At 47.4% G+C, this 20,967-nt stretch overlaps 1 protein-coding gene across 1 annotated transcript in view; it reads right to left on the bottom strand.

Annotated features, from left to right (window-relative positions):
- Positions 1-1,201: 1,201 nt before the first annotated feature.
- The window catches only part of BCO1 (beta-carotene oxygenase 1), a gene marked incomplete at its 5' end in the record, with an annotated part of 38,221 nt that continues 18,455 nt past the window's right edge, over positions 1,202-20,967 (bottom strand). Inside the window, 6 exons of the mRNA XM_081108709.1 lie at positions 1,202-2,261; positions 4,146-4,257; positions 5,466-5,560; positions 9,007-9,112; positions 15,892-16,149; positions 18,969-19,189. Of these exons, the coding sequence (XP_080964835.1) occupies positions 2,038-2,261; positions 4,146-4,257; positions 5,466-5,560; positions 9,007-9,112; positions 15,892-16,149; positions 18,969-19,189 (1,016 nt within the window). The 3' untranslated portion in view covers positions 1,202-2,037. The remainder of the gene's footprint in view (positions 2,262-4,145; positions 4,258-5,465; positions 5,561-9,006; positions 9,113-15,891; positions 16,150-18,968; positions 19,190-20,967) is intronic.

Here is a 20,967-nt window from a genome sequence, read left to right as displayed (position 1 = left end):
CACACACACTATACTGCCCGCCGCCCCCCCCCACCCCCCCCCCCCCGACACACACAGGTAAAACTGGGAAAATCCAAATAATATCTGTGGATTGGTCTATGTCAATAGTCTGGTTGTGATATTGTACTAAAATGTTACCATTGGAGGAAACTTTAAAGTTCATGTAGAACAGCGGTTCTCAACCTGTGGGTCGCGACCCCTTTGGCGGTCGAATGACCTTTTCACAGGGGTCGCCTAAGACCGTCCTGCATATCAGATATTTACATTACGATTCATAACAGTAGCAACATTACATTTATGAAGTAGCAACAAAAATAATTTTATGGTTGGGTCACAACATGAGGAACTGTATTTAAAGGGCCAGAAGATTGAGAACCACTGCATTCTCCTGTTATCATTTCTTAAAACTGCACATGAATCTATAATTACTCCAATAAAAGTTTAAATTTAAAAAATGTCCCTGACCTGATGGTGCCTACATTTGAGTAGAAACTAAGTATGGCTTCAGGGTAGCTGCAGGGCAAAAGCCAAGACCATCTGTCCCCCTCCCCCTTGGAGTATTCATGCACTGTCATGGGAGATTCCATCCCATCCTTGTGACGTGTCATGAATCCCCTCCGGTGACTGAATGCAATCTAGACTCGGGAGTAGGCAGGTGCAACACTAAGGGTGGAATCCCAGGCCTCCCTGACCCCCTGCCATAGGTATCTGGGAACTATCCAGCCTGCCTTTGGTTCTCTAAACCAGGCACCAGGCACACCCCTGGGGCTTGCAGTATTCACATGGGACCATGCTTGGCTTGCTCCTAGTTTCCTACATCCCCACCACCATGCTCCTTCCACCTCTGCCCCAAATGCCTGGTCTGTCCTAATAGCACATTCACCTTGGAGAACCTTCTTTCCTGTACACACGGGTGTGGCTTGCTGCCCTGATTCTCAGCATCAGGCAAGTGCTCCTCAAGCCAGCCTTGGCCTGGGACTCAATCCTGGATCCTGGGCCCTTAGCCATGGCCAGTTGGATCAGAGTCCAGATCTTTAACCCCCTCCTGTAAAAGGCGATTCCCACACCCATCTGTTGAAGCTTTGCTGTACAATGAGCCATCAAGCTTACTACCAACCATCTAGCTCTGCCACTGTATTTTATTGCCTTAGAAGAACTTCAGAGGAAGGAAGCCATGTAAAAATAAAATAAGGTCTGAAGAGACTTTAAAGTTTTTATTATTTTATAGTATGTCATGCCTTGCATAGAATGGACCACAAAGCAACATGCCTTTCTGGCCACATAATTTACTAACAGGGCACGGTGAGAAGGCTGGAACTCCCAGACATACAATGTAGCCCACTGGAAAGAATGGAGGGAGGAAAGGGAGAGAAGGGGACAGAGGAAGAAGTAAAGATAAATGTTTATCTCTTCTCTGTCATTCTAAGAGCGATGAATACATGACAACATAATTTCTGACTCATGGTCATTGTCTTTATAGGAAAAGAGCTTCCTTCCTTCCTTTCTTCCTTCCTTCCTTCCTTCCTTCCTTCCTTCCTTCCTTCCTTCCTTCCTTTCTTTCTTTCTTTCTTTCTTTCTTTCTCCTCACCCAAGGATATTTTCCATTGATTTTTAGAGAGAATGGAAGAAAGAGGGAAAGACAGAGAGAAATATCGATGTGAGAGAAACACTTCGATTGGTTGCCTCCTGCACATACCGACCAGGGCCCGGGCCAAGGAGGAGTCTGCAACCGAGGTACGTGCCCTTGACTGGAATCAAACCTGGGACCCTTCAGTCCAAGGGCCGATGCTCTATTTACTGAGCCAAACTGGCTAGGGCAGAAAGGGGCTTTCTTAGAAGTGCTAGAACTATCAATAAATATTTGATCAATGCTCAAACAAAGTTTTTATGGCCAAAATGAAATGAAAGAAAGATACTGATAAGCTCTATCTCCAAACCTTTGTCTCAAAGCAAACACTGAAAGAATAAGCACCAAATGAAAGGAAGGACCCAGAGAGGGATCACACCTGTGTCCCGGGAGCCTACCCATGGGGCCGCTCACACCTGTCCTGTCTGCGATGAAGCCCTGTCCTGGACTTCCTGGGAAGGGGCCTGCTTCCTTGGGTCCCAGTCTGTGTCCGGGATGAATAACCCGTGGAGATCCAGGTGCATGTCCACATCAACATATGCGCGAGCTAGTTCTGCAAAAGTTTTGGCATCCAGAATAAGCAGAAAAGGCAGCTTTTGGGGATCGGAGGAGACAATGGCCGATAAGAGAATTCCTTTGGGGAAACAAAAAGAGACACTTTGTAAAAGTGCAGCCTTGAACCTCCTCCAGCTGGAGGGACGAGCTTCTCAGCTATGTTTCCCCGTCCTCTATGAATGTCAGTATCTATCAAAACAGAAGGAAAGTGAATTTTATATTCTGTGTGAGCCGAAGAGAAAGATCAGGGAACTGGGAGTCAGGAGACCTGCTTCCAGCCCTGGCTAGGCCAGTCCCTTTACCTCTCTGAACCTCAGTCTCCTCAATTGTAGAGTGGGATAATGTCCCTCCCCTCACAGGCTTGCTGAGAGGATCTCTTGCATGATGAATCATAAAAGCACTTTGTAAATTACTGCATGTGCTGCAAAATGGCTATTTCTCTAGTGTTTAGAAACTGATTATAGAGAATTGGTTTCGATGCTGCATTTAGGCTAATATGTGTCACTTGGCTAAATTCAGACTAGTTACACTCAAATGGCATTTGAATGAGCCCAGTTCACCTCAAGGCAGCCTCAGCTTCCCCCTCTGTACAATGGAAGCTTTCTAAGCACTCACTCTCAAGGAACAGGGGGTTAAACAAAATAATGCACATAAACTTCCAGCTAACATTTGTGCTTTGTCCCAGGGCCTCCCAGGTTTCAGAGTGGCTGAGCATAATTGAAGTCAGATTGGCTTGGTCTCAAATCCTATCTCTATAAGCGCTGGGCGTGTGACCGTGGGCAAGTTACTTCATTCTTTTAGCCTCTCCTGTGGTGAAGGGAAGACAATGCTACTCTCTGCCCATGGAGAAAATGCATGGCACACACTCTCAAAGCCCAGTGGAAGGCCGGCCTCAGCAGGAGGTGGTACCCACAACCCCCCACCTCGGAGATGACAGTGACACGAAGTCCCCAGCCTGGAGCCATGCCATGCATGATCAGTAGGTAGAAAACCGCTCCCTTCTCACCTGAGGGAAGCAGCTGGCAGGCTCTGTGGGGCAGCCCCACCCAGGGTTCTTGTTACCATCCTTAGCACCCTCATGGGTGTAGGCAGGGCATTTCTGGGTCAAAGTCAGAATCAAGGAGGGAAAGGACCATCTGTCATATGGAAACCCAGAAAAGCAAGGTGGGCCTCAAACACACATTTCTAGGTGCTCCTTCCCCCAAAAGTTACATGCTTAGATAATGAAGAACTCTGACCCTGCCATGAAAGTGAATTTTAAAACCAAGATTCTACTCTGGGAAAGGGTGGTGCTGCTCACTGGGAAGTGGGCTTTTGTGTAGTGAATAATTCAATGCCAGGAGGTAATGGCTAACCTGCGGCCAGCCAGATAACCTACCCTCACAAAGGGACTAATGGAAGCTTTAAGCCAGAGTCAGCTTGACCTCCAGAAGGGCTGAAGACTAAAGTCAACCACAGTTACGTGGCCAACACCCCCCCCCCACCCGACTCCCCACAGGCTCTGACACCAAGGCTCCGGGGAGTGTCCCTGGTCGGTGATACTCCACGGGTATTGTCGGGAGAAGGTGGCATCCATGACTTTCCCAGAGAGAACAACTGAAGCTCCATGCATGGAACTCTGCTGGACATTGCCCCCAACACCTCTTCTCTTTTTATCTGCATCCTTTAGCTGAGATCAACCATAACCATGAGAGGAACAGTTTTCAGTGTGTTCTGTGATCCCTTCTATTGAAACCAAGGGTGGTCTTGGGGACCACAAAACTCGTAGTTGGTGTCAGAGGTATGGGTGGTCTTGAGGACTCCCTAACCCTGCAGTTTTGGATTCATACAGACCAGGGTTTCAAAGCGTGACTCCCCAAGTTGTGTGATGTGGGCGGGGCCACTGTCCCCAAAGGATGTCTCTGTCTGAGGATGTGACCACAGGCAGAGTACAGTGGGTGGGCTCCCCTTCCCCGGGTCTTACCGTCATCCTCCTCTTTGGCATCTGGTGTAGGCACAAACACGGGTTCCGACGGCCAGCAGTGCTCCTCTCCCCATCTTAAGAACGACTTTGTGAGAATGTCATATTTTAGTATCTGCACATCCAAAGAGGAAAACATGGAGATGACTTGTTGGAAAGCATGCTTATCTCACAGAGAAAGAGGATTAAGCCCCTCCAATGTAGACTCCAACATGACATCTTGGAGTCATGAAAGCAATGAGCTTCCTCCTCTAACTTGAAGCAAAGGTCCTCCTGCCACCACATAGCTGACACTACACACTGAATTCTTTTCAAAACAAAAATCCTGAATTTATCTGGTGTTTGGTATCACATTGCAATTTCTCTGTAGTTAAATAAACTAACATATTCAATGCAAACATTTAAAGTATAATACAGCCCTGGCTGGTATGGCTCAGTTGGTTTCGCATCGCCCTGGGCACTGAAAGGTTGTTAGTTCAATTCCCGGTCAGGGCACATGCTTGGGCTGTTGGCTTGATCTCGGGCTGTTGGGGACTTGCAGGCGGCAGCCAATCTCTCTCTCTCTCTCTCTCTCTCTCTCTCTCTCGCCTTCAACTTTTCCTCTCTCTAAAAATCAATAAAAAAATCTTTTAAAAAAATAAAGTATAATACAATTCTTTTGTTGTTTTAAAAGTACAGATCACTGGACTTCTCTTAATTACCAGGAGGCCTGTTTCCTGTAGGGTATGGGGTTAGTGGGAAGTCACTTGTGGGGTGTGTATGTGTGCGTGGAAAACTTTATTTTATTAGTGTGTACTTTTTTGCACTGTATATTTTTTTCAGACTTCCCATTGTATTCTTTAAAAATGAAGATAAAAGTGGTATCTGTACAGCACTTAGCCTATCCCGTGGGATACAGCAAGTGTTCCACAAATACTAGTTTGAAAAAAACCACAACTAAATCTTCCAAGTTTCAGCTTTACCCTCCCTGCTTGAGCGGTTGGGCAGGGGATCCCCCTGTATACTTCCTTATCCTCATTGCCTACTACCTTGTAGCACAGAGTTGGCGTTCGAAAAACACGTACGGAATAAAGAAATCAATGGATAAACTCAGCCATGGCCTCTTTCCTGAGCTTCAGCCCACTAGGTACGGCTCCCTCCCTGGGCTCATCATTGCTTCAAATGTATTTGGTTCCAAACTGGCCTTACTCCCTGACCTACCTCCTGTCCCCCAGGGGACCTCCCTCTTGCCCTCCATCTTCTAATCAAGGTCACCCAGTCTGAGAACCTAGCTTTGTAGACAGACAGGACTGTTGCAAGCGATGATTACCCAGGAATCAGTACCTTGTTTGGGATGGGACTCCTTTGAACTTCAAAAGCAAAGACATACCGATATCGCTTCCCGTTGTGAGCGTAATTGATCTGAGGCAGTTCTAAGCCTAGAAAGAATGACACAGCTGACAAAGGCCCATCTTGAGGGCTAGGACATCGCCCTTTGTGCAGGGCTGGGCACCTTCTCCACAAAAACATCTCCCAGGCCAGGATCCCTGAACTCCATTCAGGCCCTGGATTGGATCAGGGTAGTCACCAGGCAGTGGGAAGGAACCTCTGATAATTATCCTGGCTCTAGTAGAAGGTTCAGGAGCAAGGTACTTAAGTATATAAAAATCTTTAATTATCCAAGATAGAAATCAAAAATAATTGCACGATTAAAATCAGAAGCCACTGCAATTTTTTAAAGCTCTTGGAAAAAAAAGTACTCATGTGTGCGCACACGTGTGTGTGGGTGTGAAAAGAAACTTCTGAATCTGTGTAAAGGAGTGTCAATGGGGAATAATTAAATAAATCTGTCGAATTCATATAAGAACCTTATGTTAAAATAATATCTACAAATAATTTTAATAACATGGGAAAGTGTCCATTTCAAAAGATTAAGTGTAAAAGGCTGATTATAGAATTATATCCACTATGCTAAAATATAAAGCGAAAAGTTTAGAAGCATTGCTGGGGTGATAACTTCCTTATAGTTTATATTGTACACTAGATTTCTCATTTTGTGAAATTTTCATTGTACTTATTGCTTTTAAATTAAAAAATACCCTTAAAATTTTGTCCATGTGAATGCATATATATTGATATATGCCTGTTATGTCAGATTCAATTTCTAAGGCTGAATACAAAAATGAAAGTCCCCCTCTGATGAAATATGCCAGGTAGTTGGAGCCAACTGCTGATGAAAATATAATGTCCAAGAAAAGAGGAAGCAGGCATGGGGACAGCTGCCACAGAAAGGCCTCCTGAGAAGGACCAAGGCATAAATGCTTCTCAGGCTCACTGAGGAGCAAAGGGGAACGGATTCCTGAGATGGGAAGACCTATAATCTTACAGGTGAGTAACCATGAAACTTACAAGACACAGGTCATGATGAATGTGATGAGGAGGGACCTCCCACACACTTAAATCGGAAAAAGATGCCCATAGCCCAGCCAGCATGGCTCAGTGGTTGAGCGTCGACTTATGTACCAGGAGGTCATGGTTCAATTCCCCGTCAGGGCACATGCCTGGGTTGCGGGCTTGATCCCCAGTCGGGGGCGTGCAGGAGGCAGCTGATCAATGATACTCTCTCATCATTGATGTTTCTATCTCTCCCTCTACCTTCCTCTCTGAAATCAATAAAAATATCTAAGTAAAGTCTGGTTAAGTAAAGTCTGACTCATCCCAGCAAATTCTGCATGGCTTATTAAAGATGCATTCTTGAAGAAGAAGCCTTTTCAGAACATTCTAGATAGTATGGTATAGTACACATTCCTAAAAGTATAAATGTAGAGGTTAAGGGTTTTTGAGTCAGAGAAACCTGGGTGCATATCCTGGCTTTGCTGCCTGTTACCATGTTGTCCTCAGCTTTGCTAGCCTCAGTTCTAAAGGAAGAAGAGGTCGTGCCAACACCAGCTTGCTGGAGTTGCTCTAATAGTAACGGCTACATCTCTCGGACTCTCACTACCCTGAGCTCAGCCCCTCGTGTGTGAACTCGTTGAATGTGGATGACAACAGGATGAAGTGCCGTGATGAAGGGAGAGGACGGCTGAGCAGCTCCTAGAAGAGTGCCTGGCATCCGCCAAGCAGTCCACACACAAGACAGGAGACTGGGTGGGTATTTCCAAGGGTTGTCACAGGTGGAGGTATCATGAGGGATTTATTTATTGCCATACTTTACAGTATTGCCCACCGTTGCTATAATAAACAGGAATTCTCAGAAACAAAAGGACTATAATGTTTTAAGTCTCCATCTCCCACACCACTTGGTGGATGAGAGAAAATTGAAGTTGATGCCTTAAGAATTAGAAATGGGCCCTAGCTGGTTTGGGTCAGTGGATAGAGCATCGGCCTGCAGACTGAAGGGTCCCGGGTTCGATTCTGGTCAAGGGCACATGCCCGGGTTGCAGGCTCAGTCCTCAGTGGGGGGCATGCAGGAGGCAGCTGATCAATGATTCTCTCACATCATTGATGTTTCTATCTCTTTTTCCCTCTCCCTTCCTCTGAAATCAGTAAAAAAATATATGTGTGTATATATATATATATTTTTTATATATATTTTAAGAATTAGAAATGGCCCTGGCCATTTTTTCTCAATGGTTAGAGCACCAGCCTGTGGATGGAAGGGTCACGGGTCCAATTCCCAGTCAAGGCAGTTGGTTGCACGTTCAATACTGGCCCTGGTTGGGGCACAAGCAGGAGGCAACCAATCGATGTCTCTCTCACATCACTGTTTTTCTCTCTATATATACTCTCTTTCTCTCCCTCCCCACTCCCCCTTCTTTTACATTCTCTCTAAAAGTCAATGGGGAAAAAATATCCTCACTTTTTAGGCGAGGATTTAAAAGAAATTTTTTTAAGAATTAGAAAACGAGATCTGTATTTTCACTTTTAAAGACTCTGAGAGTCTGGGGTGCCACGCAGATTGGTTGTTGGATCCATGGGGCACTGTTTACAGAACTGATTGTTAGTGGTCAAATCTGAGGTCATCCCAGGAAAGTCCCCAGACCAGCACCCTTCCAGATGCCTGGACCTGGCATGGGGCAGCCACCTGGGGAGCCACGCCTTGCCACGCCCCGAGTATCCTGGGCAAGCCTGTTCACTACGAACTCAAGTGTTGAACTCAGACCCAGACTTTTGTCACATGGTGATAACACTGAGCACAAAAGCGTGGTCCCCGCCGCATGGACTTGTAATATTCCAGTACGGAGGTTCTCAATCAGGGCCATGGTGCCCCCCATGGACACTGGCAATGTCCGGGCATGTTTCTGCTTATTCCAGTTCAGGGTGGGGGTGCTCTTGGCATCTGGTAGGTCAAGACTTGGGATGCGGCTCAACATCCTACAATGCCCAGGATGGCCCCACCATAAAGAATGACCAGCTCCAGGTATCAGCAGTGCCAGGTGGAGGAGCCCTGCTCTAGTGGGAGTGACTTCTAATCAAGGGTTTTACGTTGTGTGTATAGCTCAACCTTTCTGAGGCCTGGTTAGCTCCTCTGTGACATGCTGACAGCACCTGTTATGTGGGCTATTGTGAATGTGTAGAGGTAGGGATCCAAACGTGCTGTGCCTGTTAGTCCGCATTCAGTACAGCACAGCATTTGGGGGGGAGGGGCAGCCGTGAAAATCACCAGGTCCAATGACCACCCAGTGCCTTCCTGGGTGGGGTTTGAGGGCATATGAAAGACAACTGTCCCAAAATGCTTTGCATTGGGACAACCCCAAGAGCCTTCCTCTTTGTCCCTTGTCCATGCGTAGCATCTCTAAATCAGAAGGAGGTTACATAAAGAGGCCTGGGGGGCTTCATGAAATTCTGCTCTTCCCTTAACACAGGGATAGAGGATGTAGTTTACCTTCACAGAGCAACTCTGGTTGGCAGTAGACTTGGTCATCTTTTTCCTTCAGGGCTCTTGCTGTCGTAGATGCCAGTTTGATTAAATTTGAGCCCACTTCTGCATTCTGAAAGAATCAATTTTCCAACAAAAATGAAAACTTGTTACCCAGAAGAAACATTTGTTTTACTGTGTACATTTTTAAAAAAATGCTTCTGTGTATGCCATCTTGCTGTGTTCTCACATTACTCACAGGAAGCAGCTATTTACGTAACTGGTATTCTTAGTTAAAAATGTGGATTGGCGATTGTAAGTGACTTCTCCAAGATCGGATAGCTGGTCGATGGTAGGGCAGGGGCCCCTAAAACCGTGGCTCTTTTTTTCTACCAGGGGCCACCTTATCCCTCACAGGTGAAATTAATGAACTTTTTAAACACTGGATGATTCACCTGTCAAAGGCTGCATCAGTCATTACAAGGCTGTTTATGAAGAGTTCATAATAACATGGGAAATGCTCCTGACAGAATACTGAGTGAAAAGAGCAGCAGAGTAAATTGCATATGCAGTCTGACCTCAGCCAGCGAAAATAATTACATTGAAAAGAGCCTGGGGAGAAATAGACCAAATATTAACAATGTAGCAGGCAGTGGCAGTATGAAGACCTTAATTTCTTTTTCTATGTTTATCTATATCTTTGGTATATTCTCCTGTGAAAATGTATCACTGCTGAAAATAAAATAAACATGCAATAAATTTTACTTAGGAGAAAAATATCTATCAAGGACATTCCTTGGTCTCGAGTTTCAATCAGACTTAGCTCTGTTCAGTGCCTTACTGCCATCATTGTAACTCAGGAGAGGGATTTAACACAATTGATTGAATATTTGTTGAGCATTTGCCACTCCCTATTTCTCCACATACTAGTTATGTGAGTTGAGTAAGTTACTTAGTATCTCTGAAATTCAGTGTTTTCACCTGTATAATGGAGTATAGTATACGCATTGTAGGAATAGTATATGTGTCTCTGAATTATTGTGCAGATTAAATAATCCATGCAAATAATTTAAAGAGAGCCTGGTTGGCAGAAAGTGCTAGATAATCAGCTGCTGTTGATGATATGGCTGTTGTATTATTGCCACTAGTACTCCTACTATACATTACTGCCATTACCACGGGGAGAGAATGAGAAACAAGCCCCTGTCTTCACAGAGTTTACTGGGGAGAATTATTGTTATGGCTGACTTTTCATTTAAACTTTTCTCTACGTTCCAACTTTTCCAAAATGGGCTTTTATAATTAAAACAAACCTATTTGAACAATTGCTGCTTTTGGCTGGGAAGGACAGGAAATTTACTGCATCCTAGCTATTAAATTGCAGGGGCCCTTCAAGGTATTTTTATTAGTTCAATCCCTCAAGTGACAGAAGTCTACACTGAGGCCCAGAGAAGGAAAGTGGCTTGTCCAGGGACACACAGAGAGAAGCAGAGTCTGAGCCCAGACCTTCACCTGGCGATTCTTCTACTCAGAAGCAAGAGCACTGCAGGCAGAGGACAAAGCAGGTGCAAAGGCCCGGAGGCCGGCCCGTTCCCATCCTGCAGGTCTCAGCTCAACATCCCTTCCCCAACGACTCAATCTGCAGGGTCTCTGAGGTGTGTGTCCCAACCTGCAATCATCTCCTTAGGGAGCTGCTTCCTTCTTTTATGCTCTTTCCCTGTGAAGACAGGGACCAGATTTTGTTCAGTGCATGGCACATAGCTCCCAGGGAGTAACTGCTAAACAAATGAGTGAATACATGACTCAGTAAGCTTTCCCTTTAACTGTCAAGGGGCAAAACGTGCCTTGCCGAGTGGTTGTAAGAATTAAATGCGATAAAGTGCATTTAAGAGTCACTTAGCACCCAGCACATCTACGGTTTCTTATAAACAAAAGCTCCGAATGCCTCCACCTGTGATGCACAACCAATAGGTGGGAGGCCCCTCCTGGTGACTTGCTAGTCACATGACAGCAATAGGCCTCTCGTGCATGTCCTGGGCTTGATTCTTAGGGAGTCGATCTGCAGAGCCGTCTTAGAACTCCAGCCTGAAACTGGTCAGACTGGTTGAGGGATAAACTGAATTTTTCCACACACAGCAGTAATGAACATGACTCGGCTGCTTTCAGTGGCCAACATGCTCCGCTTTGGGAAGAAATGGCTTTCCAGCCAGAATTCAACAAAAATTCTGCGAGCTTACTTTGAAATCCCTAAATTCTAGGGGAGAAGAAGTCATCTCAGTAATTCCCCGAAACACGGACTTCGGGGTTCAGCAGCCCTGGGTGTGAAATCTGACTCCACAGCTTTCTCTGTGAACTTGCTCAGCCTCCCTGGGCCCCCTTCCTCCTCGCTTCGCTTCCTCGTTTATAAAACCGGGGGGGGGGGGGGGGGGGGCGGGGGGGGCATTCGTAACTTTTGGATGGGTTCCTTTGACCTGCATCTGAGGATAATGGCTAGGATTAAGTTAAATAATGGTTATGAAAACACCTGGCCCAGGGCCAGACCCATCATAATTAGTAACTGGGAGCCAGGCAGACATGCATTCAAACTCCAACTCAAATCTCACTGACAATTCCGCGATGTTGGGCAGGTGGCTCTCATCTGTAGTCACGGGATAATGAATCACTCAGAGGGCTGTCATAGAGATGAGGTGAGAAGCATGCAAAGCATGTAACCACCCCTAAAACTGCAGGACCCCAATGAGAATGAGGCCCACCAACCCCAGGTCTAAACATAGCCAATTTTTGAGTAAAAGGCCGTTCTCTCCTCTGCCTTGGCACACAGACCTTCACAATGTGGTCGACCGGTGCTGTCCAATACGGCAATCAGTAGCCACATGCGGCTATTTAAATTTAATGTTTAATTGAAATTAAATAAAATTTAAAATTCAGTTTCTCAGCTGCACTGGCCACATTTCAATAGTACATGTGGCTGGTGGCTACTGCGTTGGGTGGACAGATAAGTGTTCCTTCATTGTAGCAGCTTCCATTGCATGGTGCTGGTCCCAAGTGTGAATTAAAAATTCTAGGAACTCCTGGAGTCTGGAGCTGGAATAGGGTAGTGGAACGAGGGCCAGCTTTTAGGCCCAGGTTCTCTGCCCCTGCCCCTTTTCTTCCCACTGCATGGACGCCCCAGCCAGCACCACCAAGCCAGCAGCCAGCCCTGGCCACCGCGTGGGCCTGAGGAGGACAGGAGCAGGTGCTGCAAGCAGGCTGGGGCTATTTGGGCAGGAAATTCAGGGATCCAGGGTAGCCTGTTCAGGGTTGGGGTGGGGGAGGGTCCCTCTGGGTGGGCATCACTCCATAGCCCTTTAACTCCTCACTCTGGGGAGAAGGGGAACTGCTGGAGAAAGGCCAGAGCAGGGGCCCCTCTTGCTGAGGTCTAAGAGCAGAAGAGTCATCTTATCACAGGGCCTGGAACACAGTGAACTCCCATGGTGGCTGTCTTATAATATGGGTCATTTTTACATTTGGAGAAAAGACAAAAACCAAACCAACTGAGCTGCCCTTTCTAGGTCCAAGATACCTACCCTCCTCCCACCCCCTGCCCGTGAAGGCCCCTATGTGTGGATGGCTGTCAGGAGGGAAGTCAGTGTTTACGAACCCACCTGCAGGACAAGGGCAGGGCACCTGCAGGGACTGTCTGCACACGCCTACACCCCTCCCAGCCCAGCCCTGCCTTCCACAATCCCCACGCCACTCTACATAAACAGGCCTCTCCTTCCTTTGACCCCAGCTGGCCCAAACACAAGAGAATCTGGGGCAGCTAGGAGGCCCCAGACTTCTGAATATACTTCACTGTTCTCATTCTACAAGGCAAACACTTAACACTTGGGAAATGTTCCAAATGCTAAAGGAAGACCTTGTGCCCTTTTGGAGACCTTGATTCATGTTTTCATTCATTCAAAAATACTTAAGAGCTTAATGAGAACTCTTTGAATGCCAGACGCTATGATGGGTGCAGGGGATAAACTGACAAAACAGAGTCCTGGCCCTCTGGGAGCTTCAGCAGGAAGAGGAGACTGAACACGTTCATTACAAAGAGCTGCAGGTGCCATTAGAGTGTATAGACTCATCTGAGGGGAGTAAGGATCTTGAGACCTGCAGGATGACCAGGAATTTGCTTCCTGGATGTGAATTAGAATCCACTGCGGGCTCTGAGGCCATGCCCACCCCTGGACCCCACTCCTGAAGGATGTGGGCTGGGGCCCAGCAGGAGCTGATGTGGCCTCAGAGCCCCCAGGTAAGTCCGACCTGCAGCCAGGACTGGAGTGGAGATCTGATGGGAAGAGAATGGAGTTGCAGGCGGAGGGACAGGGATGTACAAAGGCCCCAGACTGAAGGGCATTAGAGAAAGAGTGGCATGGCCTGCAGTTCTTCCCTGATAAGCCTTTGGATGGGATGAAATGAGAGCTGTTGGATCTGGGCATAGAGGCCAGATTGATTTCCAGATTTCAATATGCAGGCGGGGCGACTTGAAAGTGAAGCAAGGAGACTTTTTTTAAGGGACAATAAATAGCAATTAGAACGCGTGGCCAGAGCTACCCTTCCCAGACTCACTCTTCCCTTGCAAGTTTCAAGGCAGCAGATGGCTCACTCGGCGCCTTTTAAAAATATACATGCTAAACGTCTTAGCTTGGTTCCAAGGAAGCAAATCATTTTCGAGCGTGACAAAAGGTTATAAAATACGGTGGTGTGTGGGCAGTGGGAGGGAGTCTTTCCTCTCTGTCTTTCCCCGGACTGAGGTCGACATGAAGTGGGGGCGGGCTGGGCCTTGGGATTTGCCACCTGTGAGCTTTGTGACACCCCCATTGCTTCCTGGAGCCAGGAGCTGCGGTTTGAGGCCCTGCCCAGAGCAAGGGGCACAGGGGGCGGTGGCTCCTGTGAAGATTATGTGGGACACGGCCAGTTCATTCAGTAGCCCCAGGGAGAAAGCTCATTCCTTTTTCTCTTCCAAGCTTTCTGACAGGTCAAGGAACAAGTCTCAGTTAGGTGCCACTAAGTCTTTAACAGGTAATACATTTTGGAACTTTCTTATTAACAAAGACATTAAGTCTTGGCTAGAGCGTAAGACCTCTGCTTTATTTCCATTTTTTTATGCTCATGATTGCCTGCTATTTGCAGCAAGCAAGGCTGGCTTCCCATTGGGTAGTGATAGGTTTTCTTTCAACAGTGAGTGATTTAAACAAAAATATGACTTGTAAATGTTAAATAGAGGTGATAGGAAATATGGTGTAAATCACAACAGAGATATGCAGATGGGGAAATGCCAGAGAGGCAGGAACAACCAACAGACCTGGTATTTAAATGCAGGCCTTGCTCACTGGTTGGGAGATGCCTGAACTCCAGCACTGAGGAGCCTGGCAGTAAGGAGCCTGGGTGGGAGAGGTTCCCTGGGCGCTGTGGGAGTGTCCCCTACCCCTCAGGCCTGCAGAGCCCCAAGAGGCATCAGTGCGACCCATCGGGGGTTCTTTCCAGGAGTTATACCCCTTACCATCCATAAGGATGGGTTTAGAGACAGGCTGGTGCAGATAATAACCTTGGCCCTGCCATTCTGAGCTGTGTGACCTTGGGCACATTCATTAACTTCTCTGAGCCTCAGTGTCTTCATCAATTAAGTTAGTCTAATATAAGGACCTCTCCCACAAGTTGGTTGGATCATTAAGTGAGGTAAGGAAAATAAAACACTTAGCAAAGTACCTGGCATATAGAGTGCAGTTAGTAAATATGAGCCATCAAAATTGAATTGAAATGAATTTGGCTTCATTTAAATTAATTAAGTCATGAAATCAGTGAGTTCTGGAGCCAGAAGCCTCTGTAGTCTCCAAAACCAAGTCCAGAACTCTGGCAGCATCACCCTACTTAAGGATAACATCTGACCTAGTGGTCATTTTTAATGCAAGAACAGAACTATTCAACAGCAGGGCACCAGGTAGGCAAATGGTGTTGAATCCCTGCCATAAGCTATCAGGAAAATAGCAAAACGATGTTGTAGAAGAACATTTAATGTCATGGAAAGATATTTAGATATACAAATAGGTGGGAAAAGCAGTACACAAAAGAGTATGTACACATTCAGCCATGTATGGACACATACTACAACACAGATGAACCTTGAAAACATGATGCTGAGTGAAAGAAGCCAGTCATAGAAAACCACTCCCGTATGATCCATTTCTATGAAATGCCCGAGAAATACATCCTCAGAGACAGGAAGTAGAGTAGTGGTTGCCTAGGGCAGGGGGTTCAATTCTGGTCAAGGGCACATGCCTGAATTGCAGGCTCAATCCCCATTGTGGGGCATACAGAAGGCAGCTGATTGATGATTCTCTCTCATCATTGATGTTTCTATCTCTCTCTCCCTCTCCCTTCCTCTCTGAAATAAATAAAAAATAGATTTAAAATAAACAAATAAAGCAGTTAAAAATATGTACAGTGTGATTGATTTCCTTTTATAAAATTAAATCACACTACATAAGTTTAATCACTTTATCAAGATATATATCAATATGTATGTAGTATATACAATATACATATACTGTATACACATGTCAATTATGTGCATATATACATATATATCAGTGTGTCTGTCTAGCTAGCTAGCTAGCTATGGAGAGAAAGAGAGAGAGACTGACTTGGGGGAGGGCAATACAAATATATCTACAAGGGGTTTATGGGGAATTTCTTTCCTTTTTACTTAATCTATATTTTCTAGTTTCTACTATGACTATCTACTAACTATGGGAAAATAATGAAAACCTTTTTCTGTCTCTCTTTAAGAACAGCTCATTTTGGATTTCAATGTCAACCAACTCAGCTTCCTACCTGGCACTCATGTCTCCCCAGGAATAAAATGGCCTTCCTTCAAGCCATTACCTTGTCCGTGCAGAGGGGCACGGCGAACCTCTTGAGGGTGGGGACAGGGACGATCCTGGAGTTCCCTTCGAAGCCTTGTTTCAGGTTGGCCAAGTAGAAGCAGTCATACAGGCTGCTGTCCTCGTAGGCGATGACGTCAAACAGAAGGCAGCCATCCTCTTCGTAGGCGTTGATGTGATGAAAGACCACCATAGGGTCCGTGTAAAACTTGGTGGACACGGGCTTCCCAGTCCTTTGGTTGACAATGTGAATGTAAGTCTGAAAGAAGAGGCACATCCAGTGGTCAGCTCCCCCTCTGTTGGCCCAGCGCGGTGGCCTCAGGTACGGGACAAGACCCAGCCCTGTCATGTACTGGCTCATGCCCTGAGTGTCCCTTCCCCCTTCCGACCTTGTGTCCCACTCCAGAGTGCCAGCCCCGCAGAGCACTGGGTATGTGGGGCTGTCACTTGCTGCATGTCTGGGATCATCTCTTTCCCACAGAGAGGAAGTTTGTGGGCCAGGGCTTCTGTGTCACCAGGACAGTGTTTGGGGGAGGCCCCGGGGGGTGCACTGTTTCCCTTGGTTGTGATTCCAGGTGGGCGGCAACATGCCAGCTCCCTGGAAATGGCCGAGTTGGAGAGAACTGGCGAGGTGCCAGAGCTCTAGGGCTTCCCAGGCTCCATCCACAGCCAGAGCCCCTAACACTCTGAAACCACACTTTCCCTTTTGGTTCCCCTCTCCAGCCTGCATCGCAGAGCCTGCAACCGGGATGCGGTTGCCACAGCAACACCCCTGCCCTGGAGGGCTGAGTGACCTGGTTCTAGTTAAGGATCCCACATGGGTATCTGCTCATGAGGCCGCTGCACACACTCTGGGTGTCACAAGGTGGTGTCACCCTGGGTGGTAATTAGCCATATCTGCAGCCCCAGTTGCCTAATCCAAAGGGAGGGGGGTGGTTCTATCTTTTGGCAGCTCTGGCCCTATCACCCTCCTGAAAAGAAGGGAGGGACCACTTCTGGCTGATCTTTCACCACCTCCTCCCTGCCTGTTTGCTTCTCTCTCACCTTCCTCAGAATCAAGCTTTGAATGTTGGGCAGGGTGCAGAGGAGGAAAGCTTTGACAGCATGGTGGTGGGAGTCAGCAGGACAGTGAGTACAGGGGTAATTATTTTAGGCCTTTTCTTCCCTAGGATCCCAATCCCTGGGTCTTTCAGAAAGTTCTCTTCGAAATGTCTTCCAAAGCTCTCCCAGCGTTCTCAGCCTGCCCTCCAGAGCCGGGGAATCCCCAGGGGCCTCAGGGTGGAGGCACAGAGGGCCCTGCAGCTCCTGGCAGTGGGATGCGCCTCAGGTATTTGAGGATTTTTTATTTTTGGTATGAGCACTCTCTAAGGAAGCAGTCTTTCTTTGCATTTTAAGAGAGTGGACACATAAATGAAAAACACTGCAGACAGGTTGGCAAAAAGCTCAGCCCCTTTTTAATTGACATCCTGGGAGAAGTCAGAGACGTGGGGAGGCAGAACAATGGAAGGCACACAAGAGACTACCTATGGTGCACCCTATGAGTAAACAATGTGGCCTAACTTCGCCATTCCCAAGAAGTGTCTGGGGGATTTAACTGGCTCCCCTGCCGCCCCTTTGCCCCACTCATTTATTCCACAAATATTTATAGAGGGTCTATGACATAGACAATTTCTCAGGAACTAGAGAGACAAAACAAAACCAAGCCTCTGCTTTCCTGCAATTTATATTTCAGTTGGGGTGAGGCCGACAGCCCATGATCAAATATATCATCTGTCAAGGATGATGAGCGCTACTGAGAAAAGTGAAGCAGACCCGGGGATGGAGAAGCCTGGGGAAGGGTCTGTTATAGATAAGTTCACCAAGGAAGGCCTCGAGGTCAGGGGGCTGGAGCTGAGACCTAGAGTAGTTTCGGTAGGAAGCCATGCAGGGAAGAACATTCCAGGGGATAGAAAACCCAAAGGTGCTGAGGCAGGAATGTGTGCGGCTGGTTTGAGATACAGGAGGAGGTGGAGTGAGCAGGGAGCCTCTGGTTGGGATGAGGTGTGTAGGGATTTACAGGCCAAAGAGTGAGGCCTTTGGATCTTATTCCAAGGAATATGGAAAATAAGTGGAAGGCCTTAGCAGAGGAGGGACCACACCTAAGCCCTTTGTTCCTTTGAACACCTTACGCTCCTCCCTGAGAAGAAAATATAAGCCTTAAAGAGCCGGGGGGGGGGGGGGGACGATGACACACATTTGTATATGTACATAAAGATGTGTGTGGTGCGTGGAAAGAGGAACAGAAGGATGTCAAACGGATATGGTAGTTCTCTCTGGAGAGGGCAATGATTGGGGGGAGGAGTGGGGGCGAGGTGGGAAGGGGCCTAATAGGTTGGTTTCTATACTTCCATATTATCTGAATGGCACAGAAGTATAGAAATTACTTGATATATTTCACAAGTAACAGCAGCAAAAAAAAATACATACATACACATGTACATGCATATATATAGACATATACACATTTATACACATATACACATGTGAAGACATATATAGACATCATACCTACATGGACACACTCACATGCATCCACACATACATACTTGGTGCACCCAGGGGTCCCTACATGGAAGATGTTTCTGTTGTACCGTCTGGTGGAATGCTCTCATTATGATGTCTGAACAATCTATGGCCCCCCTGCCCTGACATTACACAGCGGCCGCAGGGGTGCTGAAAAGGCCGTGTCAATGGACAATGGAGGCTGAAGGAGCCCAGATATTGGTTAGGACTGAGGGGAGTGGGGACTGCCTTGGTTGATGAGGCTACCTTTTCAGGACAGTCCTTTTCACTGACTTATTGATGTGGGACCATAAAGGCCCAGCTCCCTTGCCCTAACTCAGGACCTCTCTGAAGGACCACCCTAAGTTCAGAACTCTCTGGAAGGTTGGCTGATGCCTCCGGGGCGGCTGTACGGTAGCTTACTTCCTCCTTTCCTACGAAAGCTCCTCCGTGCTGACCTCCGTCTCAGTGTCCAGGGACACCTCACTCTGGCCGTCCTCATGTTGGGTGTCCTCATGAGGCCCAGCCAGGGCTTACCTTGTCCTCCCTGTGGAAAGCCAGGCAAGAAGCCCAGCTCACTCCCCGGATGTACGCAGTTGCCATCTTGAGAATATCCAACTTGAAGGGCTGCTCGAGAAAAATGATGTAGTTCTCGGTGACCCCGAAGCTGTGGTAATAGCTTGGGGAGAGGAGGGAGCGGGAGGGGATGGAGCAGAGCACCTCCGTGTGCTGCAGGGGGCTCTTCCTCTTCATCCTGTCTGGAGAAAAGCAAGCCTCAGGCACCAAGCAGGGCCTGGATGCCCAGACCACAGCACCATCACCTGCAGCAGAGCCCCTCAAACTGACCTGGTCACTAAGAACCTTGGAAAAGGAGCTGATGGGGAAAGCAGGTGAAGGGGTGCTGCCTAGCTGATGCGGGGCACAGGCCCACCCCACTCTGAGACCGGGTTCTGCATCTGAAAACAGTGAACCACAGTCAGACCTCTGGGCCAGGGGTCCACAACACAGCCCCGGGTTTAACCCGCCTCCACCTGCTTTTGGATGAAGGTTTATTCGAAGCACAGCATGCTTCCTCCTTTATGCAGGGGCCACGGCTGCTTTTGCTTTCGTGCCACAGCAGCGCTGCTGAGTAGTTGCAACAGAGACTACCTGTCTGCAAAGCCTCAAATATTGACTCTCAGAAATATTTACTGGAAACGTTTGTCAGCCCCTGTTCTGGAGCAATGCTCTCAAACTTTGATGTGCATATGGGTCAGCTGAGGAGCATAATGAAACGTGGAGTTGGGTTCAGCAGGCGGGCTGGGCCTGAGGCTCCATCAGGCTGGCCCAGGGGAGGGGCCAGCTCCCAGGCTAATGCTTGGATATTTAGCTGAGGACCCTCATTTGACATTGTGAGTTAATAGAAAAAGCATATTTTGGCGTCTGTCCCCAGGCCCTGGCACGGGGCTCCTAAAACCTGTGTAGTTTCCTAAGTAGTGAGAGCATGAGGAACATCCCTTGTTCTAATGTTTGGTCTTTGACCCCATCCATGACCCCAGGCTCCTGAAAGCTCTGTAAACTCCCAAGTGATAAGAGCATGAGGAGCATCTTTTGAGCTGACTCTGGGTGGGCTCCACGATGGGGGCTGGTTACCAGAAAGACCAAGTCATAATTACAGCTTGGAATTTTTCAATTCCATCCCTCATCCTCCAGAGAGGAGAGAGGGGCTAGAAATGGAGTTAATCATCCATCATGCCTACCGAAGAAAGCCTCTATAAAATTCCAACAGTATGGGGTTCAAAGAGCTTACAGGTAAGCAAATACATGCACACTGGGAGCCTGATGTACCCCAACTCCATGGGACAGGCATTCCTGAGCCCCGGAACCTCCCAGACCCTACCCTCTGCATCTCTTCATCTGTATATTCATGTGTATACTCTATTGTGGCTTTTAATAAACTGGCAAACATGTTTCCCTGAGTTTTATGCGCCGCTCTAGCAAATTAATTGAAACCGGGGGTGGGGGGGGATTGGGGGGGGGGCTGATTTGTAGCCAAGTCGGACAGAAGCTGTGCATAACCTGGGGACCTACTGCTTGTGATTGGCATCTGAAGTGGGGTAGGAGCAGTCTTGTGGGACTGAGCGCTTAACCTATGGGGTTGTCACTATCAAGTAGATAGCCTTAGGATTGAGTGAAATCACAGGACATCAGCGGGCATCACAGAGAACTGCTTGGTGTGGGGAACCTCTCACCCCCCAGCCAGGGTCAGAACTGTTCTGAGTGTGTTGGAGTGTCAAAGTGAAGGAGACACAAAGGTGGGGAAACTGGAGTTTTCCTAATACAGACATGTATTTCAGAGGGTTTCATGAATTTCTCTTGCCATTGCCCATTCTGAAACACTTGGGAGAGACTAAGTACCTATTGGTGATGAGGGGGTTTTCCATATATTGTGACCATCAAGGTAGGCTGTATAATTCGCATTTTATAGATGGGAACCTGAGACTTGGTGGAATGATCTATCATTATGGCCAAAGTTACAGGGTAAACCAAGAAGACA

The sequence above is a fragment of the Myotis nattereri genome (genome assembly GCF_964212035.1).
Source record: "Myotis nattereri genome assembly, chromosome: 15".
Lineage (NCBI taxonomy): Eukaryota > Metazoa > Chordata > Mammalia > Chiroptera > Vespertilionidae > Myotis > Myotis nattereri.
This window is presented reverse-complemented; position numbering and strand designations above follow the sequence as displayed.